Below are 24003 nucleotides of genomic sequence, written 5' to 3'. Positions count from 1 at the left end.
TTGCCCATAGGGTGGTTGAGCACTGGGACAAGCTCCACAGGGAAGGGGTCACGGCTCTATGCCTGCCAGAGTTCAACAAGTTTTGACAGTGCTCTCAGGCACATGGAGTGATTCTTGGGGTGTCTTGTGCAGAGCCAGGAGTTGGACTTCGATGATCCTTGTGGGTTCCCTTCCAGCTTAGGATATTCCATGATTCCGTGGTACCACTGAAGGACAACAGGTGGATTGTGCCCTATAGAGGGGTTCTCTCCCATGATCTGTCTGTGTCTTGGCTTTTTAGACTGAAGTGGCTGTATAAGTGTTTTATTGTTTGATGTTAGTTATGGTTCTTGTTAGTAATCTGCTTCTGATCATTAACTATATCCAGGGAGTTGGACTGAGAAGTCATAAGAATTTTAAGTTCTGTTAAGTGGGTTTATGTCAGGTATTACAAACTACATGTTCAGCCTGACTTATGTCCATTTCTGAAATGTCCTCTACTAACTGTCTCAAAAGAGAAAATATTACTTTGGACAGTAGTACATGAAGTATCCTAGAATTTACCAAAGTCAGTTCTTTAACTGAAAGTGTTCCTCAATTTATCTAATCCCCAAGATGTCATTGCTGTTACAAGTATAAACGTAAAATGATTTTCAAAGTGTTGCTGCTTTGGGAAGAGATAGGGAGAAGGTTCCTCATTTGGAATGTGTTTTGCTGCCTGTACTATCAGCTTATATGACTTGCAGCTGCTCCTATGTGGGAATTGCATGCACAGAGGATAACATGTCCCCACCAGCCATCTCCTGTGGGCTTGACAGCAGGTATTTATCTCCTTTTCTATTCAAGGGCTGCTTCAGGTAAAAAGGGTATGACTGGCCTCTGTGGCAGCATTTGCTGTGTGAGAAGCACTTCGATCAGGGAGTGAAAAAAAAACATTTGATAATTTGGTTAGGTGGATATCAGGTGGCTGACACATGGCAAAAACTGAGTAGGCAAATTCATGTAAGAAATGTAAGAAGTTAAAGATTTGTCTGATGTGACTGTCTGCAGGTCTGCTTCAGAGCCTATGGCAGCTGGTGAGAAAAGATTTGATCAAACCTTTTTAAAAGGTTCTGTATAATTCTCCTGCTGTAGATGATCCTTTCTGCAGGTTAGCTGACCTAGCTCTGTAGGTGTCACTAAGAAACTGAAGTTTGTTTTTGCAAGACAGGGAATTCTGTGTCCCCTAATCTCAGATAAGAGCCCTCAGTTTGTATCTTGGCACACTTCTGGATCTGTAGGGAGTTCTGTCTGGTCTTGAAGATATGGCCCCAACAAATTCAATGAAAAAAGCAGGAAGATCACTGATTTTTAGGATGTAAAACTGCTAGTTGAATCCAACAAATTCCTTTCAGTCAGTCAGTCTTGCAGATTAGAAGGATGATCCAACAGAGTTCTTTATGATGTTGATACGTTGTGAACCCAGATAGTTGAAGGTGAAATTATTTTGAAAGTTGAATGGTGAAGCAAATTCCTCATCAATCATCAATATTTCAGTATTAGGAATGGAATAAAATCACTGAAAGAACTGAGGCCTGGGCCCAAAACACAATTGAAATCTCCCTGGACAGTCAAGTGTCATTACAATAGACCAAAAAGATTTTACCTTGATATGCTGATAGGTAACTACCTAGTTCCACCAGTTTAGGTAAAGAATCAAACTTGGGGCCAGGGATTCTTAATTACTCTGATATACCTCTAGTAGATTCTTTGACTTGAAACAAATTATTTGTGCAGTATGGCAATAACAACAACAAAAGAACTGCTGAAATTACAGGACTTTTTCTTAAGTCTTGAGTCATGATACCTCTAAAAAACATATGTCCCTGTCACTATACAAAAATTCCAGTAAGAGTAAAAAGTTACTATTCAGTTAAAAAATCCGTATGATCTGTTGTGATTCTACCTTCCTAAATTAGGTTCAGTCTTGAAGGTACCAGTATAAATGTGTTAAGTCCAACATATTTTATCCATATTAAGTCAAAAATGTATCACTTCAAACTGTCAGGAAAATTATGGTTTAACCAGGTGTTAGCAGGCCAGATTGGTGTGTCTATTTATGTCTGTCCTCCCACTTTTGTCTGTTAAGGACAGAAGCCCTGTCTCCTTTAAGGCACTGGGATTATACAACAGAACTTCACTCTGGTTGGAACTTTGTGTTTCCTCTAAATATCTCCAATCCTTTCTACTCCAGTGCCTTCCAGCACTCAGTTTTCCCCTCATCCTCTTCAAAGTAGCTACCCAGTGTATGATTCAACAGAAAAAAATGAAAATATTTTGTTGTGTTTCCAGGCGTGATGCTGCTTCTTCTAAACAAATTCATCTGAATCATAAAATTAGGTCTTATTCTGGTTGTGCACATCAGAAAACGAAAGTGACTCTTAGGTGGGCTATAAATTTTAATTACCTGGATCTACCATTTTATCTTGTCCGAGAACAGACCTTGACCATGTGTGACAGTTCTTATATGAACAAAACAAGAAGCTGTGTGGCTGTGATTGTGGCTTTGTAGAGTGTTGCAGCAGACAATCCCCTGCAGCTCTTTAGAACTTGCATAGTCTGCCCTTGAAGGGGGGGATGAGGAAAGGGAATGGTGCTTAATGCAGTCAGGTGCTCATGAACAAATTATAAAACAAAGCAGTAGCTTTTTTTCCAATGGATGAATTTTGTTGGTTATGAATAAAAATATGTGAGGGTCTTCACAGCAGTTCTGTGAGACCCCCAAAAGTAGCTGGTGGAAGATTTTAGTAGGATGTGGTGGCACTTACCTTTTAACTGCAGCGGTAGTGCTTAGCCGCAGCATGTGCCAGACAGTTAATTACTCGCTCTTAATATTTTGTGGATTTAAAAATTGGCTTTGCTGATGTTAAAATAGATGGCATCTTTTGTTTCCTGCTATGTAAGGCCATAGGATAGTACATTCTGATGAGGGATGTTTCTGTGCGAAACACAAGCCTTGGACTTTGTTGGTGACATCTGGCAGAATGCAATGTACTTTCAAAGGTTGCAGTCTTGCAGAAACGGGATTCCTTTCTCAGTCTGAATTCAGCAATGTAGTAAAGCTGCTACTTCAGACTATGAGTAGAAATGTTATTAGGGTCCCATTACTAAAGTCCCATCAGAGCTCCTTCTGGTGTAAAGACACAGCTCTCTGAGTCTGATGCACTTTCAGACACTTGGAGATGCTGTCATTTGGTTCTTTGCAAGTCCTCTATTCAAAAACTACTGTGTAAGGCAGTCAACTGAATAGCAGGCAAGAAGGTTTAGCCCCTCAGGGATCACGACCTTAACAAAAATAATACTTCTTTCATAAGAACTGTTCACATCCATTCGTAGACATGTTGGAATAGCATTTACTGAAAATTAGATGAAGAGTGTAGTTTTGAGCATGTGTGTGTGTTCTGTAAATGTTATGATCAGCCTCTTCACACATAATTTTTCAAGATATTCTGATTGATACTGCACATATTTCCCCATATGGAGAAGTTTGAATTCACAACAGAGAATTCAACACTTACTTTGAATATTTAGAAAAGATTTATACTGGAAGTGAATGTCTGCCAACAGTAATTCTGCTGAAAGATGAACGTTCTGTATTTTTTGCTGGGAAAAATGACAGCTTTTCAGTGTTTGAAAATGTGAAATAAATGTGGTGTGAGAATAAAAGAAAAAAAAATCTTGAACCTATTGCTTCCACTGTGAGCTCTGTTCTTGTGAAAGCTGGGATGTTTTTTCCAGTTTCATGCTGGTTTACTCTTATTCCTGTTTTGTTTCTAATTGTAAGGCTTTGTAGTTTTTCCTTGAGGATGTCTTTTGGAAGTCTTAGAAGCATTTGGGGCGAATTTGATGAGTAAAAGACTTGGTACTTGGTGTGGGTTGTTGTTTTAAGTGTTTTATAAAATTATTACATAATATAATTTGCATTTAATAAATTATTACAGACAATACTGTTGATTGCTGTTGGGTTATGAAGGGAAATAAAACAGTGCAACAAGACCTGTAATGTTCCAAGATGGCAAAAGTGGCATTTATCAAGACTAGAAAAGAAACAGATTTGGTAGTGTAGTCACCATGAAAGGTGAGGCAGAAGGCTGTACAAAGCTGATTCTAAGATCTAAGTTTAAGGATATTCCTAATAAATGCCTTTTACAATTAGTCAAGATAAAGTATTTGAATGCCTAAGATCTTACTCTGTGGTTACCAGGTGCCCGCCAAAGCTGCTCTATCACTCCCCTCCTTGTCTGGGCAGAGGAGAGAAAATACGACAAAAGCCTACTGAGTTAAGGACAGAGAGAGATCACTCACCAGTTACTGTCAAAGGCAACACAGGCTCGACTTGGGGAAGTTAATTGAATTTAGTACCAATCAAATCAGAGTATGATAATGAAAAGTAAAACAAATCTTAGAAACACCTTTCCACCACCCTTCTCTCCTTGCCAGGCTTAACTTTACCACCCGTTGTCTATCTCCTCCCCCTCCCAGCCGTGCAGGAGGACAAGGAATGGGGGTTATGGTCAGTTTATCACACATTCTCTGCTACTCCTTACTCTGCCACAGCATGGGGTGCCTGCCATGGGAGACAGTCCTCTACAAACTTCTCCAATGTGAATCCTTCCCATGAGTTCGTCATTAACTGCTTCAGTGTGGGTCCCTTTCCATGGGATGCTGTCCTTCAGGAACAGGTTGCTCCAGCATGGATCCCCCACAGGGTCACAAGTCCTGCCAGCAAACATGCTCCAGCGTGGGCTCCCCACAGGGTCACTGCCTCCTTCAGGCATCCATCTGCACCACGGGCTCAGCTCGTGCAGCTGGAGCACCTCCTCCCCCCTCCTTCTTCGCTGGCCTTGGTGTCTGCAGGGCTGTTTCTCTTGCATATTGTCACTCCTCTTCTCTGGCCGCAGTTACATCTGTGCAACAATTTTTTTTTCATTCTTTCTTAACCATGTTATCCCAGAGGCACCTCCACCATCCCTGGTGGGCTTAGCCTTGGCCAGCAGCAAGTCTGTCTTGGAGCTGGCTGGCACTGGCTCTGTTAAACATGGGGGAAGCTTCTGGCAGCTTCTGAGAGAAGCCATCCCTGTAGCCACCCCTCTAGCAGAACCTTGCTGCACAAACCCAATACCTCTGGTCAAAAAGGCTGAACTTTATTTGTGTTAGTACAATTTGTTTTGTTGAAAGTCACTGTATCTGCAGTGTGTCTTCAGTTGTTTCATTACACTGTTCAGGAATAAATATTTTATTATAATTACAGAAGCTGTTTAAATATTGTAATTTAAATTGTATATGTCAGTGAAGCGCTGAGTGACTGGAAAAATTATGAATTAAAAAATGAGCTTGGCTACTAGAATCCAAGTTACAAGTAGCAGGAAGTCTTGAGCAAGCTGGAGTTCAGTTTTTGTCTGTACCCTTTTGACTCTGTTATCAATCGGTGGCTCTGTTAGTGAAAAGAGATTTGCACAGCAGCTCTGAACTCTGTAACAAGAGAGAGCAGAACTTGATAAAAGAAGTATCTGAACTCTGAACATAGAACTAATAACCATATTTCTAGTGTGTTTCAGCATGTGTTAAAATGTAGAGTCAGAACTCTTGAGATGCTCAATAAAAGCTGAAGGTGAGGAATCTGTCAAAATTCAGTGTACTATTGCAAGGGAGGATCCTAAGAGATTCTCAAACAATGTTTTGGAGAAGTGAAGAAAACCGATCTGTGTATTTTAGTGTCTAACCCCTTATCAGTTCCATTGTGGGTTGTTTGGGTTTTTTTTCTGAGAGAGTTCAGTCATATGCAGGAAACTGCAGACCTGAGGCTTGCTTATATGAAGGACCTTTTGCAGCTCCCTTTAGTTATTTAGTAGAAACTTTCCACTGCTTTCTAAACCATAGCATTACAGAGATGCCCCACACACATGCCCCTTGACATGACCCTTGCCATGTCAAGGCCTCTGTCGTTAAAAACCCTCTGACAGAAAAACACAAGTGTTTTAAGGGTAATGAACTAGTGATACCTTGGGAGATACAAGGATGAAAGAGGCTGTTAGGATTAAGAGTTATTACCCACGAGTAGAATAGAAAGTAGAGAGAATTGGATCTTATTTTGATCATTAGCCCAAAGTGAAAGGTTGTGTGAAGAAGCGCATGAATACAGTCCCTGCTTTGAACTAACAAAAGGATTTTTTTACCCTGTTTTATCATATATATATATGCCTATTTTTAAGCTTAGTTAAAGTCTATAGGCATAACTTCTCTAACTTGCTTATTGCAAACATATCTGTAGAGTGACGAATGGACAAAAAAAAATCCAAATCATATAGCACTTTAAAAACAAGTTTTTCCCCTTTCCTTGACATGTACCTAAATTCTGAGGATGAGCCAGCGAATTTACACTTGTCGGAAGGAATCACAGCAAGTAGAGACCTTTGTAGTACCACTCTGAGTTGTACTTACACAAAAATTCAGTAGAGGGCAGAATGGAACTTGTGAACCAAGGAACCAGCATAGCACTGCAAAGCAGGAAAACTAGAGTTAACAGATGTAATAGCACCAGTTATTAAAAACATAGTTCTGAAGAGCAGAAAGCACTACAAATGAAAGGATTGAGATACTTTCTTTTAGAAGCCTTTGAGAGAGAGCATTCACACTTTCATATAATGGTTAGCTACATGCAAGTTTAAGATCTAATGCTTTCCAACACAGAGGAAAACAGACTTTCCTGGCATATTGACTGGATGCAGATCAACTATTAAGGCTCCTGTTTAGCATTCCAGATGTATAATTCAACACACAGGCATTGCATTAGGTTCTTCTGCTTTGTCTTCTGAATCCAATGTTCAGACTTTATACATGTCTACAAGATCTTTCATTTTTCCTAACCCAACTTCTTGTTGTCCTTTTTAATACTTGAGTGTCAGAAGATTGTAGTAGTAAAGATTGTTCTGTGTGCAAGGACCTTGTGAGGGTTTATTCTACTTTCTTGACTTTGGTAAGTTTGTTTTAACAAGAACAAGAGTAGTTTAGATAAAATAAGGGTAAAAAAGTTGTTGGCTTCTCTCCACTTATATCACTATTGAATTTAGTAATATGAGCAAAATTAGTAATATGATTAAAAAATTATAGCATTTACTAAGTGAAGATATTGTAGAGGTTAGATATGATAGAGGTAGGGCGGAGCTAATGTTTTAGGGTCTTTTGTCTGGAAGGGTTTACTCTTCATTTGTTTTAACATGATTTTTTACCAAGATTTAAATAAATTTCACCATGATTTATTTTACATTACTCCCTTTAACCTAAAATATGGTCTTATATTTTTTAGATAGTTCTGAATGGCAGACAAAACTACGCAGCTAGTGATGCCCAAACTTCAAATTATAAGCAAGTTTCTTAGTTTAGAATGAATAACAGACACTGCAAAAGTAGTAAAGGTTGAAATACGAATTCTAAATCATGTTCATTCATACACTCCAAGTACTACTACGAAGCCTAAAAAGTCCCTATATGCTGCCATTTTCCTGTCCATGGTCAGTGACTGCATGCTATGCAGACACATTGCATTTACCAAGAGTTTTATAGTTATATTTTACATTGAGTTTAAGAAAAAATATGCTTTGCATGTGTTGCACTAGTATTACAGTGATTTTAAAATGTGTTCCCACATTTTTAGGCAAACCATGTATGTTTTCAGTTCCGTTGTGGTTTTCTTATTTTGGTTTATAAGCTTGGCGAGATGGTTTTTTTTTTATTTAATATACTGTCAATAAGTTCTTGAAAAGAACAATTTAAATCTGAAAACAAGCTTTGATTTTTCTTATTATATTTTGTAAAAAAGTAAGCATTACAATGGGGTTATTTATTAAACTTTGCTGCTTGGATGAGATCTCTGTATTTGCTTTTTATGCAATCTGAAAGATGAGTTGAAAAGAATTTCTGAAAACTTGGTTTGTTTCCTTTCAAAATTCTTCTCTGTCTACCACACATAACCCTCAAAGTTGTCTTGATTTTGCACTAAAAATGACAAGAATGTAAATTAATTCTCTGGTTTCATAGAAAGGTGCCTTGGGAGTGAAAAAAACTCATGGATTTTCATTGAGAACTCTCCTGTGGTATAATTAATGTTCTTTTTTTAAATAGTAACAAAACAAGTGAAAATGCTTTAAAGTCATCCATATTTACATATTATGTCCAGAGTGTTTCTAGTATAATTGAGAATATAAACCAGTGTTCTCTATATATACTATGCCCTCAATTCCCTCAGATGCTTTCTGACCTCGTTTACAAAAGAACTTACACTAAGGTTTTTGCCATCTTATATCCACTCCCATTCTTCTATTTTAATGTCTCTGGTAGGTCATAAAACATTAATTGTAACAGGGTACCTGTTATTATACAAATTATCCTGATGAAAATTTCATCTGACAGCATCTCTGGCATGATTCCTCTTTCCAGCAGCAGATCCACAGCAGCCTTTGCTGTACCTATATGGGCCAGGCTTGTTAGTTCTGTGCTTTCCAAAGATCCCCTGTATCTGTTTTGGATAAAACGTTACCAACACATCTGAAGCCAATGACTGTGATAGTCACGTAGGCCAGCTTTGTGACGTTAAAAGATCCTGAACTTTTGTTGTCCTCAGGAACAAAAAGCAAGTCTAATATCTTTTTCCTAGTTATCATTGGAAAGTAGAGTAAATGCAAGAGCTAGTGTGCTCTTGCAGTATATCAGATTTAACCCAAAGCTGATCTAAATTAAAACAGAAGTAGCAAAGGTTGTTAAACAAAACCTCCAGCACTGTAATGAGAAGTTGATCTATACTTTTCCTTAAGAGGTCACTAGAGCACTCCCTTTTCTCAGAGGCCTTTTAAACAGCCTGCCATGAGATAGAGGTACCTTCAGGAACTAAATGAACGTCCAAGAATCCCAACCAGGAGTTTGGCCTGAACAGCCAAGATCTTTACAGCTCAGTTCACAGCCAGCTGGAGATACTAGTAAATAGTTAGCAGTGCTGAAGAGGAGACCTTATTCCACAAGTGTTTGTACATCGTTTCATGGTTTGGCTAACTAGTATCTATTCAGGAGCAGAGAAAAGCTATATTTGTCCTTAGACATAATATTTCATTCCTTTGTGGCATTTTTAAGAGAAAACTAATATAGAAATCTAAGAGGCTTTAAAGCACCATTCTCCCTGCATCCCCTCTGTCCCCCCCAAATTCTCATGCCACAGACAAGATGCTTTTCTACCTTGGTGTCTGGAGCTTCTACTTCATGTTTTAGAGTGATGAAAGAGCTAGTTTCATATTTATTTCAACCTCTAACCAAACTTATTGTGCACTTTTTCTGTCCTCTTTAAGATTTGTTTGCATTGTTGAGCCAAGTAATTAAAATATTACAATTGAGCAGCTGCACCCATGACCCCTTTAAAAATATTTGTTTCTTTAAAATCAATTTACAGAGTATACATTATATTAATCTATTATTTTGTTCATGTCCCTTTACTGTAACCATTATAATACTTCCCTCCTTTAGTCTTGCAGTGCTTCTGGATGGCAGTGTAATTGTGAATGTATTGACGCTTCGGAAGTTCTCTCCTTTGTTAATTTAGATAAGCAAAGCACGTAGCTATGAATCACAGTAAGATCATTAGGAAAATTCTAACCTTGGTTCAAAAAACATGTTTTCTTTTATTCTCTAAAACATAAGCACTATCATATCTTAACCTTTTCTCATATATCAAGGTATTTTTCTTCTCCACATTTTTAAAGTAAACTGTTGCTCAGAATATTAGCTAGAACTGTACTATCTGTGCATACAAGGTGCAGAACCTTTTCAGGATCTACTTTAGATGGTTACAAAACCTTCCTTTTTGACCAGCCAGGTCATGCATCATGGAGTAAAAAAACTTTAATTAATGAGTTTCAAGTCCATCTGAGGATATAAGAACCAAAAAAAAAAGTGGCATGGCAAGTCTTGTAATAGCCCCAGAAGCTCTGCTTTAAAGCCATTGGTGTCATTCTATTTTTAAGTCTTATATGGTGCATGTAACTCTGTGAGCAAAGGCCTTGAAATTCATTTACTGATTACAACTGTGTTAGTACTGACCAGTGAGCATTGAACACATAGTGGTGACCCATTGCTCCTTCACACTAAGGAGAATGGAAGCCATTTCATACCCCAGTGTTCTGCAGCCACTGCAATGAGTCAGAAATGTTACACAGTGTTAATTTTGTGCTCTCAATAGGTGCTGGACAGCAAAGCCTAGAAATGGTGCCTTGAGAAGTGCTACTGTATATACACTACATAGAATGGAAAAAATGCTTTTCAGTTTCTTGGTCCTGTACAGAAGAATGATGTTCTGCCAAGGCTGCTGGAATGTTTATGACTCGAAATCAGAGTGCTCAGCATGGTTTCCCCCATGCTGCCCTTCTCAAAGCTTGTTTAGTACAAGTATTTTCAATGAGGTACCATCCACTGAAAGTAGGTGAACAGTGGAAGTCTGACTTAAGAGTTCCCAGGTTCCCATAGATGGGTATTCTTTGCTGAATCTGCTGGCTGGGTATTGTGAAAATCTTCTTAGGGCAGATGCTCAGTGTTGTGTACTATTAGTGAGAGGGGAAAAGAGTTCTCTCTGGAGAGTGTTATCCCTCAGGAAAGAAGTGTGAGTGGAAATAGGCTAGGAATGTAGTTGTCATCTTCAAGTTTGTTGTTATAATTTCTATAAATCAGTAAAAGTAGTTGGCATATGGCAGAGTGCCATCTGAACACTTGAGTTTTGCTGAGTGTTTTCACTACTTCTTGTTTTGAGAAGCAATTGCATTTGGATTTAAGAACTCAGCAAGAATCTCTGCTTCTTGTAAAACAAGAGATATTACAAGCAGTTGCTCCTTCCAGTAAAGCCCTACAGAAGACTGACTCGTTGAGAGCCAGTACCTGTAGCTGATTTATTGCTCTGTAAGTAGCAGCACTTCTTGATTCCCACTGAGTTCACGACAGGACTGAGTAGCAGCTTCCTTACATAGAGACACAAATTCCTCTTTCCCCTATTGATGCAGTACCTCCTGTTAGTATGAGTTCAACAGAAGTGGCCTTCTGTCCTTCACAAAGAAGGTAAAGGTGCCCAGGGAGTTTGAAACCATTCCACTTTTTCTCACATCAAACATTGTAATTATAGTAATTGCAGTTAATTCAAGCACAACAATAACATAAAAATACCTAGAAAACAGTCAGGAATGTTCCAACAGATGCATTTGTATTATGAAACTTTCCTCTCTTGGAAGAGAACAGTAATTCACAGCTGAGGAACTTCTAAGTTATACAGAAAAAAATCTCCCATTAGCATGTCAGTATTCAAAGATGAATTTATACCATAACTTCTTCGGTAAGCAAGGTTTCAGGCTGACCAAAAATCTTCATACTGTTAGTTTGCTGTTGTTGCTATTTCTCTAAATGTACCTTTTTTTTTTTTTTTTTTTTACTTCAGCAGAGTCATCAATGTGTTGAAGACATATATTTGAAAGGTGGGGAACTAGAGGAAGAGTTGCAACTTTTTGAAGATACAAACCTTTGCGTACTTTTCTTGTTGCATACCTGGAAAGTAATAAAGGGTATGTATCATTTCAGGTTTGGTTTTTTTCAAACTTCTGCCCATGTTATAAATTATTGATCGTTTTCGGCAGCCTAGACAAATTCACTATCAAAGCACCTGACTGAAACATACCTAAAGCTACAAGAGAAGGGGAAGCAGATATGAAGTTTTAATTAAATTTGAATGATTTGAATGTTATGACAAGTAAAAATAGAAAATTCAAAACTTGTAATATAACTAACTTAGCTGGCATTTGTTACATCAATTAGTGTCACTGGGTTTTTTTTTTTGGAGGGAAGGAAAGTTAGTTCTGTAACTTGCAGTCATTGTATAAAGGAAAAGAGAGAATATTTTATTCACTAGTTCAAAGGATGCATTTTTGGGGGAAAAATTACTTCTTGTTGTCTATGCATGCCGACTTTCTTTGTGGGGAAGTTCTCAGTAGTTCTTTGAACTTTTGTGAGTAACTGGTAAGTATTCAAAATCATAAAGTTAACAGGGGTTATCCACCATTTTACAATATTCTTTGCATTGTAATATTTGGAAAATTGCAGTTCAGTTTTGCTCATGTTAATGCATAATATTCAACAGTACCTTCCTCTTTCCTGATAGATGTATACTGTCAGGTTGTTACAATTAGGTTTGTTACTGTTAAGACATTGGTTGATTATCAATAATTACTTTCATAGGGATTTTTTAATTGTATGAACTTTTAGTTCAAAATAGTATGGAACATGAAAAATTATACCAAAACTAAGAATGTACTGACACCAAAAATTAATTTTGATTGCACTCACTTCAATGAGTTTATACTGCATTTATGTAGGCTCAAAGTATCACTCAAGCTATCAGTTGGTACTCTAAGTGAAGTTTCAAGTGTGACTTTTCAGTAACTGTGCAAGATCCTGTAGATAGAAGCAGTAGATAGCACTAAACACCTAAAAGTGTTTTTAGAGAGTAGAATGAGCATCTTAGCAGTGAGGAGTATATTAAGTGAAGAGGCCATTTTAGTTCAGAATGCTGAAGAAACGAGATATAAAATTATTTCCTTGACTCTGGAGGATAACAATTTCTTCAAAGAAAGATAAGGAAACCCTTTTTTAAGCAGAAGAATAGAAAGCCATTTAAAATTTGAGAATTTCAAGTGGCATTGGAGCAAATAGAAATCAGATTATTGAAATGCAGCGTGTTTACTCTTGTTTCTTCTCTCTAGAAACTTCATCGACAGTTTGTCAAAATGCAACGGAATCTACTACATGGTGCATCTCAGCTGGCGCATGGGACATGTTGGTTTTTTCCTCACACTACTGTCCTTCAGTGCTTAAAAGGACAGTCCATGTTGTCTAATGTGGGATGCAAAGTGATTTTGGCACTGGACCCCCCTAAACGATGTCTTCATGCAGGTGCAGCACACTTTGCCTCAAAGAAAACTGCTTTTCCATCACAGCCAGCAGACACTCCTCACAAAGAAGAGAGAAATCCCTTGCCTTCGGCCACTGATACACCCAAGCAGAGCCCTGCAGAGTCAGATCCTTTAGATCCTGATCCATTACAAGACAAATCAATTAGTCTCGTTCAGAGATTCAAGAAAACTTTTAAACAGTATGGAAAAGTCATGATTCCAGTGCATCTTCTGACTTCCACTGTATGGTTTGGATCCTTTTACTATGCAGCCATGAAGTAAGTTGATATTTTGTTGCAATGGACAATACCACGGTTGAATTGAGACTGACTTTCACAGGTGAAAGGACATATAAATTATTATTGCATGTTAAAAAGTGCCTTTATATGTAATGGGGAAATGTGGCTACATTTTAACTAAAGTATAAGGTTAATATTGAAAGTATATAGGGTTCATGAGAGTGTCACATACATACTGCTGTCATCCAGTTATTGCTGTGTACCAAGTTGGCAATGTTTGAAGGAATGCTCATCTCCCCAGAATTATGCATGGATGTAAACAGCACTGAAATTATTAGTAACCTCTTAAAAGGTAAAGAGAGGGATTTGGAATCCTGATTAGGTGAAATCTTCATAGACCTTTTCTTTTTTTGCTGTTGGACTTCGGGGTATTTCACCACTTCTTCCCTGCTTCATCCCCAGTCTTCCCTCATCACTGGATTTTCATATCATTAACCTCATTTAGCTGTTCACAATCTATGTATATCCTTTCCTTTTTTATTTCTGTTTCCTGTCTTTCCTACCATCCTCTGAAAAAATTGCTACTGTGGGCCAGACTTTTTAATTGGAAATTAAATATTTGTGTGGTTGAAAAAAAAAAGATAAATTAAGTATTCTAATTTTAGTTTCTTTTAGTTATAGCATGGGCCAGATACTGCTCTGGAAAATGGCATTTATTAGAAAAACATCACTACATCAACTATAAGCTGCTAGTTTGCTAGTTCAGATGAAAGAGGTTTTATTTATCTGCAAATAGTTTTGCTAAATTTGCTAAATATGAGCAAATGTTTATCTCTGGACTGCTAATGTTGTATATTTAATAATAGAAAGCGTGAAACAAGGACAGTTTGTGGTGGCAAGGATGGGACACTGACATCAGAATGCCTTACTGCACAAGTGTTTGTTTTAGTTACTCTAACCAGCTGGCATAATTGCCCTTTCTGGGAGCTATAGATCCAAATGTCATTCTAAATTTAGCTCATGTCAGAGGAATAAAGGTCTTGAACTATAAAAATATTTGCTTTGGATGAATTCAGGTTGATGCTTACATCCAGACATTTCATATAGAGTGAAGATTACTTTTCTTGAAACTCTAAAGCTAGCTGCTAAAGTAGGTATTTGGCTGAGGAAAACAAATACTTAACTAGAAACTAATTATAACAAAGCTTCAGTTTGTCATGCCAGAAGAGCAGCACCCTGTTGAAGTGGAAAAATAACTTTCAGAATGACTGCTCATGATACGAGACTAAACAGTGGCGGTTTATGAAACAGCACGGTTAGTGCTGTCTGTCACATCTTACTAGGTCTCCATTTTCTACTCTGGCAATAGGCCTTCAGATTGTAGGTTCTAGTAACTGTTAGTAAATTACTGCCTGTTATTGTTCCTGATGCTAAAGCGTCTGCATGCTCAGAAGAAGGCTTAAATTATTAGGTAGAAATGGATAATGATACTAATAATGCAGCATCTCTAAATATTGGAAACTCAGGTCTTCTATAACTTCTATATACAGTTTTCTACTGTAATATAAAGATGGGCTTTCTTTGTTCCTTTGGTGCTGATGTTAGCTTCCCTGGCTTTCAAATAGAAAGAAATTGTGATAAGAGCTCCCTCCACCCATCTTAACACCTTATGTTGACAAGGTAGAGCAACTGAGCACAAAGCCCCTGAAGTCTTGTCCATATAACACATTGTTTCCTCTTCCTTTGCCGCATTCCATTTGTTTGATATATTTGGAAGTCAATGGAGAATGTTGTCTGGAATTTTAAAAAGAAAAAAAAGTAATTAATTTTAGGCAAAACAGAACATGAAATTGAGCCTCCACAGCTGGAGCCTGAATAGCTGTCTTACCACCTTTATATCTACTTACCTTCAAACATAAACTGGGACACAGGTGAGTTAGAAGCTACTCAACCCAACAGGGATAATATAAATGGGTCACCTTTTGGAATGCTGAAAAGAACATTAATTTGCCCATTTGTTCAGAAATATAAATCCTGTAAGTATATTGCTTAGATGAAAAAAACGCTTTGCTCTCAAATTACAAAGTCTGTGTAATAAAGAATGGAAATAGTGCTCTCAATAACTGTTCAGGTTTCAAATTCCAAATCAAGTTACCAACTTTTTTCTCTTTTATAGTGGGGTGAATGTTGTTCCATTCCTAGAGTTGATTGGCTTACCAGACAGCGTAACAAGCATCCTGAAAAATTCCCAGGGCGGAAATGCACTAACTGCATATGCATTGTATAAAGTAAGTATAGTTTGTACATAAGCTCTAAATCTTGCCTGGTGAACTAAACAGGGTTTGCTCATTTACAGCAGAAAGAATTCATTAGCTTTCTTTGATAGTTACATGTACTTGAGCATTCCTTTTTGTACTAAAAATATTCACATGCAAGCTGGTATGTGTTGTGTGTCCTTCAAGGAGTCTATATGTATTTCTAAAATAACTTCTTCACTGCAGAACTATTGTGTGCCCTCTGAGATTTAATTACAACTAAGTCATTGTTCTGTATCCCTGACATAATTAACAGGGACAAAGAGGTAAAGCCTAAACACCTCGTTGAATTCCAGATAGAAATACAGTTATTTTTATCCTAGAGGATTCTCTAGTTTCTCTTTCTACCTTAGTTGTTCATCACTGTCAAGTACTTTCATTGTCTGTTTGAATCAATTAGTTACATTCAGGCTTGGGGGTTTTTTTATTGCTTTATATGTGCATAGTCTCTGTATACAAGGTATTGTATTTGCTGTACACGCCACTATTTGTTTTGTTTACAAATGTGATGTGCTTCTTACCTGTTATTTAAAGGGGTTATCTTCCCAAACAAAATGTGAAAGTACTACTCTTCACAATTATTCCTGTGCCTAAAAGAAGACCAATAAATAAATGTGGTTAAATATAAGGATGTCGTTATAGCTGGGAGATTTGACAGTGTTGGAAGAAACTCAGTGTTCACATACTGTTTGTTCTGAATTGCATTCTGAGATGCGTAAAGCTTGTCCCACAAGCTGCATGGGGAGGGTTTGTGTGGTGGTGGTTTTTGTTGGTTTTTTTTTAATGAAAATCTAATGCCCTTGCTGGCTCTGTCAAAACGATACTTTAAGTAGAAGGTATGCATTTCTGGAGGATGCTCTGTAAATTGGCTTATTTTCATATAAATTGAAGATATCTTTAAAAGTTGCCACTGGTCAAAATAAATGTTCAACATTTAAAATACCTATTGCTGTATGTTATTGTCCTGTTTTATTTATACAGTGTGTTCTTTGATTTCTTTAAGATTGCAACTCCTGCCAGATACACTGTGACTTTGGGAGGAACATCCATCACTGTTAAATATCTACGTAAGAGTGGCTACATATCCACACCACCACCAGTAAAGGAATATCTGCAAGACAGGATGGAGGAAACAAAGGATAAAATTACGGAGAAGATGGAGGAAACAAAGGATAAAATTACGGAGAAGATGGAGGAAACAAAGGATAAAATTACGGAGAAGATACAAGAAACCAAAGATAAAGTCTCATTTAAAAAAATAAAGGAGTAGAAGAGATGCTTAATTTCTGGATATATCAAACAGCACTTTAACCCTTTGTGAGGCAGGATATGCAAAGTGCACTTCTGAGCTTTTTTCTTTTTTTCTTTTTGTTCTTTTTCGGTTTTTTAACTTTGTCTGGAGACTACAATTGCTATGGGGATTTAAAGGTTGAAGTTCCCTGGGGGAGAGGTTGTGACAAAATCTCAATTTACAGAAGGAAAAGTGAATCTCATACTAGAAGTTAATATGTCCATTGGTCATAGTGTTAACAGTTACTCTTCCCTCTTCTTTTTTTTTTCCACACCCTCCTTTCTCAAAATGGAGATGATTTCTGCCAAAAGCCACTGCTTTATTCTTCTTCCATCATAGTGCACAGCCATTATTCCATTAGACTCTAAACCTTCCATTAAATGAGAATGAACATTTCTCTATTGGGAAAGGCAACATATTTAGGTTTTTAGAGTATGTGGACCCAAGCCTCTTCAATCGTGATCATCTCTCAGCTTGGAGACAGACCATTGTCACTGATACTGCACATGAAGGAATCGATTGATCTTGGGAGAGCCAGAATGCATTACAATGGCTACACTGACTTCAGCTGGGCTATGATAGTTTACAGGTTGAGACTATGAATCTTTCTTGGACAGTGCATGTTTTCAGAAATCTCAACTGAAAGCTATAGGAAGATAAGTTAATCACAGTAGCCATACTGTCAAGTATACTTTGTTTCCTAAAGATGATTTACAGTCACTAAATGAAATTAATAATTGTATATTGAAAACTAGGATTTGTTTATTGCGTTAAAGTTTAAAAACCTGCTCTATTTCATTTTTGAAACAAATAAAAAGCTTGAAAGAGAAGTTTATTTGAGAAATTGCTGTACTAAGGGGCTTTTAAAACACATAGAAAGTTAGACTTAAACCCAAGAGTTCCTCCTACGATTCAGAAATCCTTCAGACTTTAGTAGAACAATTTGAGTAAAATAAGCATGATTTTTGAGACAGTGATCACAGTCTACCAAATTTTTTTTTCCCCTAGATTTTCTTAAGTCAAGCAAACATTCATAGCTGAAGGCTGAAATGCTGCCTCAGAGATGTCATAAAGGACTAAAGTTGAAACTGTTCTATTCGACTGGGCAGGCAGACTTCTCTCGGTCTTACTCAAATAAGGCTAAATTGAAAGTGTGTTTTTCCTGTTTCTACTACAGATCTCACTTGGTAGCAACTCTGCATGTGTCTGTTGTTTAACCAAAGGTGCTTTTTTGCAGGGGTTAGAGGGAAGCAACAGAGTTGGACCCTGAGCATTGTAATTGACTAGAGTAAAAGAATATAGCTGATGAACTATCAGCTCTGTCCCACTGTCCTGTTTTCATTCAAGTCACTGAGGGCCTCTCCGTGTTTGAGTTGAGCTTCATTAACTTAATTGTGCAGGATTGATTACATACTCTTCTGCCTCTGTCCACATGTCAAATAGTAACTGCAATCTAATGCCTACCTCACAGGGATGTTGTGAGGAATAATCATTGTATATTCAGTGACCTAAAGATGTAAAGTGCCATGTTTCTGATAAACATTATTAAAAAAATATTTCTGTGAACTCTTATGATGCTAAGTACTACTGTAGTGTTGGAGTTAAGAGTTGCTATTTTATTTTTCTGTTTTGGTGTCCTTTTCCTTATTGTCCCCATGCACACGTTCTCCTGATGTTGGCATTTTTTCTGGTTTTCTGCTTTTGGGGGCAGTGTTACCTGTGTCCTGCAGAATCCTGCAAAGCCTGAAGTCTGCCTCAATAATATTGCATGGTCATTCTCAGTCTGGGGCCAGATGTGGGACCCTCTTGATGCAGCTCACAGGATCCATCTCTTCTTTGCCTGTGGCAGGGATTGCACAGGGTCACCTTGGTGTGCTACGATGAGTTTGTAGCCATCAGGCATGTTAGAGCTTGTTTGTTACACAGGGTACCCCCCTCTTCTTGCCCTTCCCCTCATCCAGCTGGCCAGTGACCACTCCAGTGCCTACATGATCCATCACTACTAATGCTAAGTTCAAAAGCTACGTGCAGTTGACTGTCCTATATGACCATTTCTGCATCTGCAGAAACAGCTCCCAGTGACTATTGGCAAATGCTTCCTCTCTGTACTGTTCAGTCAATTTTGCAGCATGAACAAGCTTAAGTTTCTGGGACAGCCACATCCTCCACCCAGGATGTCAATTAACAAAGCCCACAATTACGTGGATCGATCTGTACAAAGCGGGAGAGGAAATCTTCAGGGCTTTGAAAATCTGACCTGGAGAGCTTTTGTGACAATTAGTCAAATGCTTGGTTGTACTGGTGAGCTTGTCTCAAATTGGCCTCATCTGGAATCAATGCATTGCCTCATTAGCGCAGAGACCAGCTGGGGAGTTCCTGGGCCCCCCAGTGAATGAATGTTGGTCCATTGGGTGCCCAGCAGGTACCCAGCTGCACTGCAATTGTAACTATTGCATAAAGTTGACTTTCATCCTGTATCTCTTATAAATTAATTTCCATAGGTTGTGCCACAATACTAGGGTGCAGTTCTTGTTAGTGACAGTAAGACTTAGTGTGACTCTGCATGACTGGAGGGGCAGTGTGCCCAGGCTGTGCTGACAGGGGTAAGGAAGGGGGAACCTGGGGACAACACAGGATCTTCTCTTAGTGGTGCCCAAGCCAGCAAAGTTGGCACACTTGTGGCAGCAGTGTCACTCAAGGTGGAGCAGCATCAGTGAGTGTCTTCGGCAGCACAGAGGAGCAGGTGCCGTGGCCTGGGAAAGCAAAACACTTTGGCTGCAGCACCTAGAGCTGGCACTGAGGCAGCCCACAAGGGACCCGAGCAAGGGAGTGCCCAGCAGAGTGCCAAGAGTCCTTGGTGAGGTGAAAAGCCCAGGTAGAAGCCCAGCAGCACCTTCCATTGCCCACAGGACCATTCAGTCAGTGCTGTCAGGGGTTGCCTTTTTCCCTGTCAGCTCAGCATCCTCAGGGCTGTCCTTTTACCTGTCCTTCAGGCCCTAGAGGGGTGGGTGTGGGTTGGGGTCTCTCCACCTCTGCAAAACTTCAACAGTCTGGTGAGACCAGGACTAAGGCATCTGTCACCTCATGTACAGCAGAGAAATAGCTGCTTTGGCAACTTACCACGCTTCTGTCTGCTCCCTGCCTCACACGTAACACTGCTGTAGAGCATCACCTGTTTACCTCTGCAATAGGTACATACATGAAGGCACTGAGTGCCTGCCAGAGCAGAAGCTGAAAACAAAGTCACAGCCCAAGTAGAAGCTGAAGTAGTGCCCTGGAACGAACGTTACGGCCTGATAGTTGACAAAGTTGCAACCTGCGATTCGGCTCCACCTGAAATTGGAACAGCGCTCAAATGTAAGGCTAGAGTGAAAGTTACAACCCAAGAGAAGAGTACATGCTGTGATCAGAGCAGGGAATCAATGCCAAAACTGGGGCCCCAGGATGGAACTAGAGTAGATGTCAAGGTCCAAGCAGAGGCCAGATCTGAAATCATATGCCAAGATGGGGCTGGAGCTGAAGTTGCAAACCAATGCAGAGCCAGAGCCTACACCACAACTCACTGTGTGGCTGGAGCCTAAGCTGTGGCTTAAGATGGCAAGAGACAAAAACCACAGCCCAAGCAATGACCAGAGCAGCTGAAGATGGGCCTAGAGTCAAAGTAACATCCCAACAGAGACTGGAACAAAAATCACAGCCCATTATCAGGCCAAAGCAGCAGTTGCCACCTGAGGTAGTGTCAGAGCCAAAAAAATCATAAGCCATGATGGACTAGAACCAAAGCCATGGCCAGAGATGGGGGCCAGAGACTACACTGCTGCCTATACAGCAGCCAGAGCAGCACTTGCTGCCTGAGCGTGGACCAGAGCCAAATTTGAGTTGGAGGCAAGTGGTGGCCCAAGGTAGGGCAGAAACTGAAGTCACAGACAATTATTGGGCCAGAGCCGAAATCATGACCAGAGATGCCACTGAGATGAAGAATAGACCAACATAGGCCTAGAGCCAAAGTCACAACCTGCTATCCAACCCTAGCTAAAGTCACAAACCAAACAGACACTGGAGTGAAGTAGCAATCTGTTGTTAAGCCAGACCTGTCTCAGGCAGTGCCACTGATGCTGCATCTCAAGATGAGGTTGGAGTAGAATTCATAGCCCTATATGGGACTGGAGCTGAAGTCATGACCCATATAGGGGCAGGAGCAGGGACCAGAGCTGAAGTCATGACCCAAAAACTGGTTCAGAGCCCAGGTCGTGGCCTCATGTTGGACAGCAGATGAAGATGTGGCTTGAAAATAGCCGCCACTGGTTGCAATAAAACAGGGCTGAAATCACTGCCCAATAAGAGGTCAGAGACAAAGCTGCAGCCTGAAATGGGCTAAAGTAAAAGTAGGGATCAAAGCCAAAGTTGCAACCCAGTATTGAACCAGAGACAAAGATGCAGATCGTAAAGTAGCCAAAGTCACAATATGATATGAGACTGGAGCTGAAGTAGCAGCCAAGATAAGAGCTGCAATAGCCTCCCAAGCAAGGCCAGAGCCAAAGTTGTGATCAAGTCACTGGCAAAGTATCTGGCCGATATCAGGCCAGAGCTTAAGTCACAGCCCAATACAGGGCCAGAAACAAAACTGCAATCAGATATCAGGTTGGAGCCAAAGCAGCAGCCTGAGATGGGAATGAAGCCAAATTTGTGGTCTGAGCAATAGATAGAGCCAAAGTTGTGGATGAAGATGTGGCTGGAGACAAAGTCACAAGCCAAGATGAGGCCAGAGCCAAAGCCATGGCCTAAACAATAGCCTCCTGAGGAGGGGTCAGGCCCAGAGTCTGAACAGAGCCAAAGAAGAATGCAATGCAGCAGAGCAATGGCCAAAGCCAAAGTTTGGCCAACGATGGGATTGAAGCCAAGTTTCAGTCCAAGATGGGGCTAAGCAAAAAATCTTGGCTGAATATTGAGCCAGAGCTACAGCAGCAGCCTGAGGTGGGCCAGAGCTGAAATTGCTGCCTGAGATGGGGCAGGAGATAAAGTCTCACTCCAGTATCTCTACAAAGCTGAGTCAACAGCTCAATTTGGCACAAGTGCTGAAGTCACAGCCCAAGCAGGGGCCAGACCCAAAGCTGCTGCCCAATATCAGGCCGGACCCAAAGTCACAGACCAAGACAAGGCAGAGCAGAGTTAAAGACCAATCAGGGGCAGAGTGGACATGGGAGCCTGAGCTGGAGCCAAAGTCACAGCCTAATATCAGGCTGGGGACAAGCTCATGACCCAAGATGGGACCAGAATCAAAGCTGTGGCTCAGGATGGGGGCTGGAGCTGTGATGATTGCTGAAGATGGGGTAGGAAACATGGTGATGGCCCAAGATGGCTCCTGATCTTTACTCACAACCTGAACAGAGGTCAGACCTGAAGTCACAGCCTGAAATGGGACCAGACGCAAGATCACAACCCAACCAGGAGCCAGAGCTGAAGTTACAGCCTGATATCAACTTGGAACTGAAGCTGTGGCCCAAGATAGGGCCAGTGCAGGAGCTGGAGCTGAACTTACAGCATGATATGCAGCCTGAGCCAAAGCTGAAGCCCAAGTACTGGCCTGAAACAGTCAGGAGCAAAAGCTGCAGACAAAGATGGAGCTGAGTGGAAACTGCAGCCCAATACTGGGCCAGAGCTGAATTTAAAACCTGAACAGGACACAGAGTCAAAATTGTGGCCTGAGATGGGATCAGAATCAAAGTCATAGCCTGACAGGGGGACGGTGCCAAAGTCATGGCCTGGCATCAGGCTGGAGCTGAAGTCTCTACCCAACATGAGCTGAAAGTTTGCCCTGAGCAATGGCTGGAGCTGAAGCAATGGCTGAAAATGGGGCCAGTCAAAATAATGTCCTGAACAAAGACCAGAACCAACCACAGTTGAAATTAACCACCAAGCTGAAGGTGCAGTTGAGCCTCCCGAGGAGGGCTGGAACCAAAGCCATGACCCAGTATCAGGCCAGAGCCACAATAGTGGCCCAAGATGGGGATGGAGCCAAAGGTGAAGCACAGTCTTTTGATTGTGTCCCCTTCAGGGCGTCAGCTTAGAGCATTGCACCACATTCATCCTTGTTCATCACTTACCATCAGCGACAATAATAATTAGGGAATTGTAATTATCCCCTGGCAATTAGCTGCTGTTTTTATGATCTTCTTAAGTAGAAAGGATATACCTTGATTTCATAAGCCTGCAGGGCAACATGTAGAATTAAGTTTGTGCTTGAGTTTGATGAATTGATTGGACAATTGCAGAGGAGGGAACACAGGGGAAGATACTCAGGCTTGTTTAGGAATGAAAAAAAAAACCAAACCCAAACAAAAAAATCCAGACTTAATACAATAGGGGAAGAGTTTCATAAAGAGACATAATTAAAGAAAGATTTTTAGCTGCTTCTGGGTCTGACCAAGTGGCCAGAAAGAGACTAAACTGCAAGCAGAGGAGACCCTAGCTCTGTTAAATTCTCCAGCATTGTTTTAAAAAAGTTTTCTTAAGTTCGTGGTTTTGTTTTTAAGGTACTGTAAAAAAAAAATCAGTCAGCAAATCTGCTGCTTTTTCTGTGCAGAATTGGTATAACTGAAACTGCTCTGTGCTTTGGAGGTGCCAGACAGGAGACATTCTCGTGACATGAGTCATGAGCTCCTCTGAGCTCAGAGAGCACTTGCTGCTCATTGACACGGCAGCAAGTGCAGCTCTCTCTGCCCAAGGGTAAGGGTGGCTGTGACAATGCCCACCTCTGGAGGTGGAGCCCCACTTCTCTAAATCTTGTCCACCGCCATAAAGAACAGTCCAATATAGGAAAACAAAGGTTCAGGCAATCCCCTGTGTCCCAGTGCTCTGAGAAGGTAGCATTGATGAGCTCATGGAGATAAAAATGGGTGATGCTGGCAAGATCTCACTTGTAACCTTTGGGCTCCAGCATTCCCTAGGATGAAACAGGATGCTCAGGGAAGTGGCTGATTCACCATGCCCGGAGGTATTATTTAAGTGATGTATAGATGTGGCACATAGAGACATAGTTGAGTGGTGGACGGGGCAGTGTTAATAGTTGGATGTGATGATCTTACAGGTCTTTTCCAATCCAAACAATTCTACGATTCTATGATTCTAGGAGTAACTCATGAACTGTGCATTGATATTACTGTGTTAGGTGG

General features: G+C 40.1%; 1 protein-coding gene across 2 annotated transcripts; it reads left to right on the top strand.

The window, feature by feature from the left end:
* Positions 1-470: 470 nt before the first annotated feature.
* Positions 471-18415, top strand: FAM210A (family with sequence similarity 210 member A). Of its 2 annotated transcripts, XM_029959317.1 has the most exons (6): positions 471-800; positions 11480-11603; positions 12798-13264; positions 15402-15513; positions 16544-16663; positions 16697-18415. In XM_029959317.1, exons 3-6 carry the CDS (start codon positions 12822-12824, stop codon positions 16808-16810), a joined length of 789 nt encoding a protein of 262 aa, XP_029815177.1. In that variant the 5' UTR covers positions 471-800; positions 11480-11603; positions 12798-12821; the 3' UTR covers positions 16811-18415. The 2 variants fall into 2 exon arrangements, with proteins under 2 accessions (XP_029815177.1, XP_017937447.1); XM_018081958.2 differs by having other exon boundaries at positions 635-800; positions 16544-18415.
* The last annotated feature ends 5588 nt before the right edge of the window (positions 18416-24003 follow it).

The sequence above is a fragment of the Manacus vitellinus genome, unplaced genomic scaffold (genome assembly GCF_001715985.3).
Source record: "Manacus vitellinus isolate BGI_N305 unplaced genomic scaffold, ASM171598v3 scaffold_1_pilon, whole genome shotgun sequence".
In the NCBI taxonomy this organism is placed as follows: Eukaryota; Metazoa; Chordata; class Aves; order Passeriformes; family Pipridae; genus Manacus; species Manacus vitellinus.
Note: the sequence above shows the minus strand (reverse complement) of the source record. Positions and strands in the feature narration are given on the sequence as shown.

Excerpts from the sequence above, each read along its gene's own strand:
- FAM210A (XM_018081958.2), top strand. The coding sequence starts at position 12,822 with ATGCAACGGAATCTACTACATGGTGCATCTCAGCTGGCGCATGGGACA. Across the intron at positions 13,265-15,401 it reads TTTTACTATGCAGCCATGAA|TGGGGTGAATGTTGTTCCAT; the intron begins GTAAGTTGATAT and ends TCTCTTTTATAG. Across the intron at positions 15,514-16,543 it reads CTGCATATGCATTGTATAAA|ATTGCAACTCCTGCCAGATA; the intron begins GTAAGTATAGTT and ends GATTTCTTTAAG.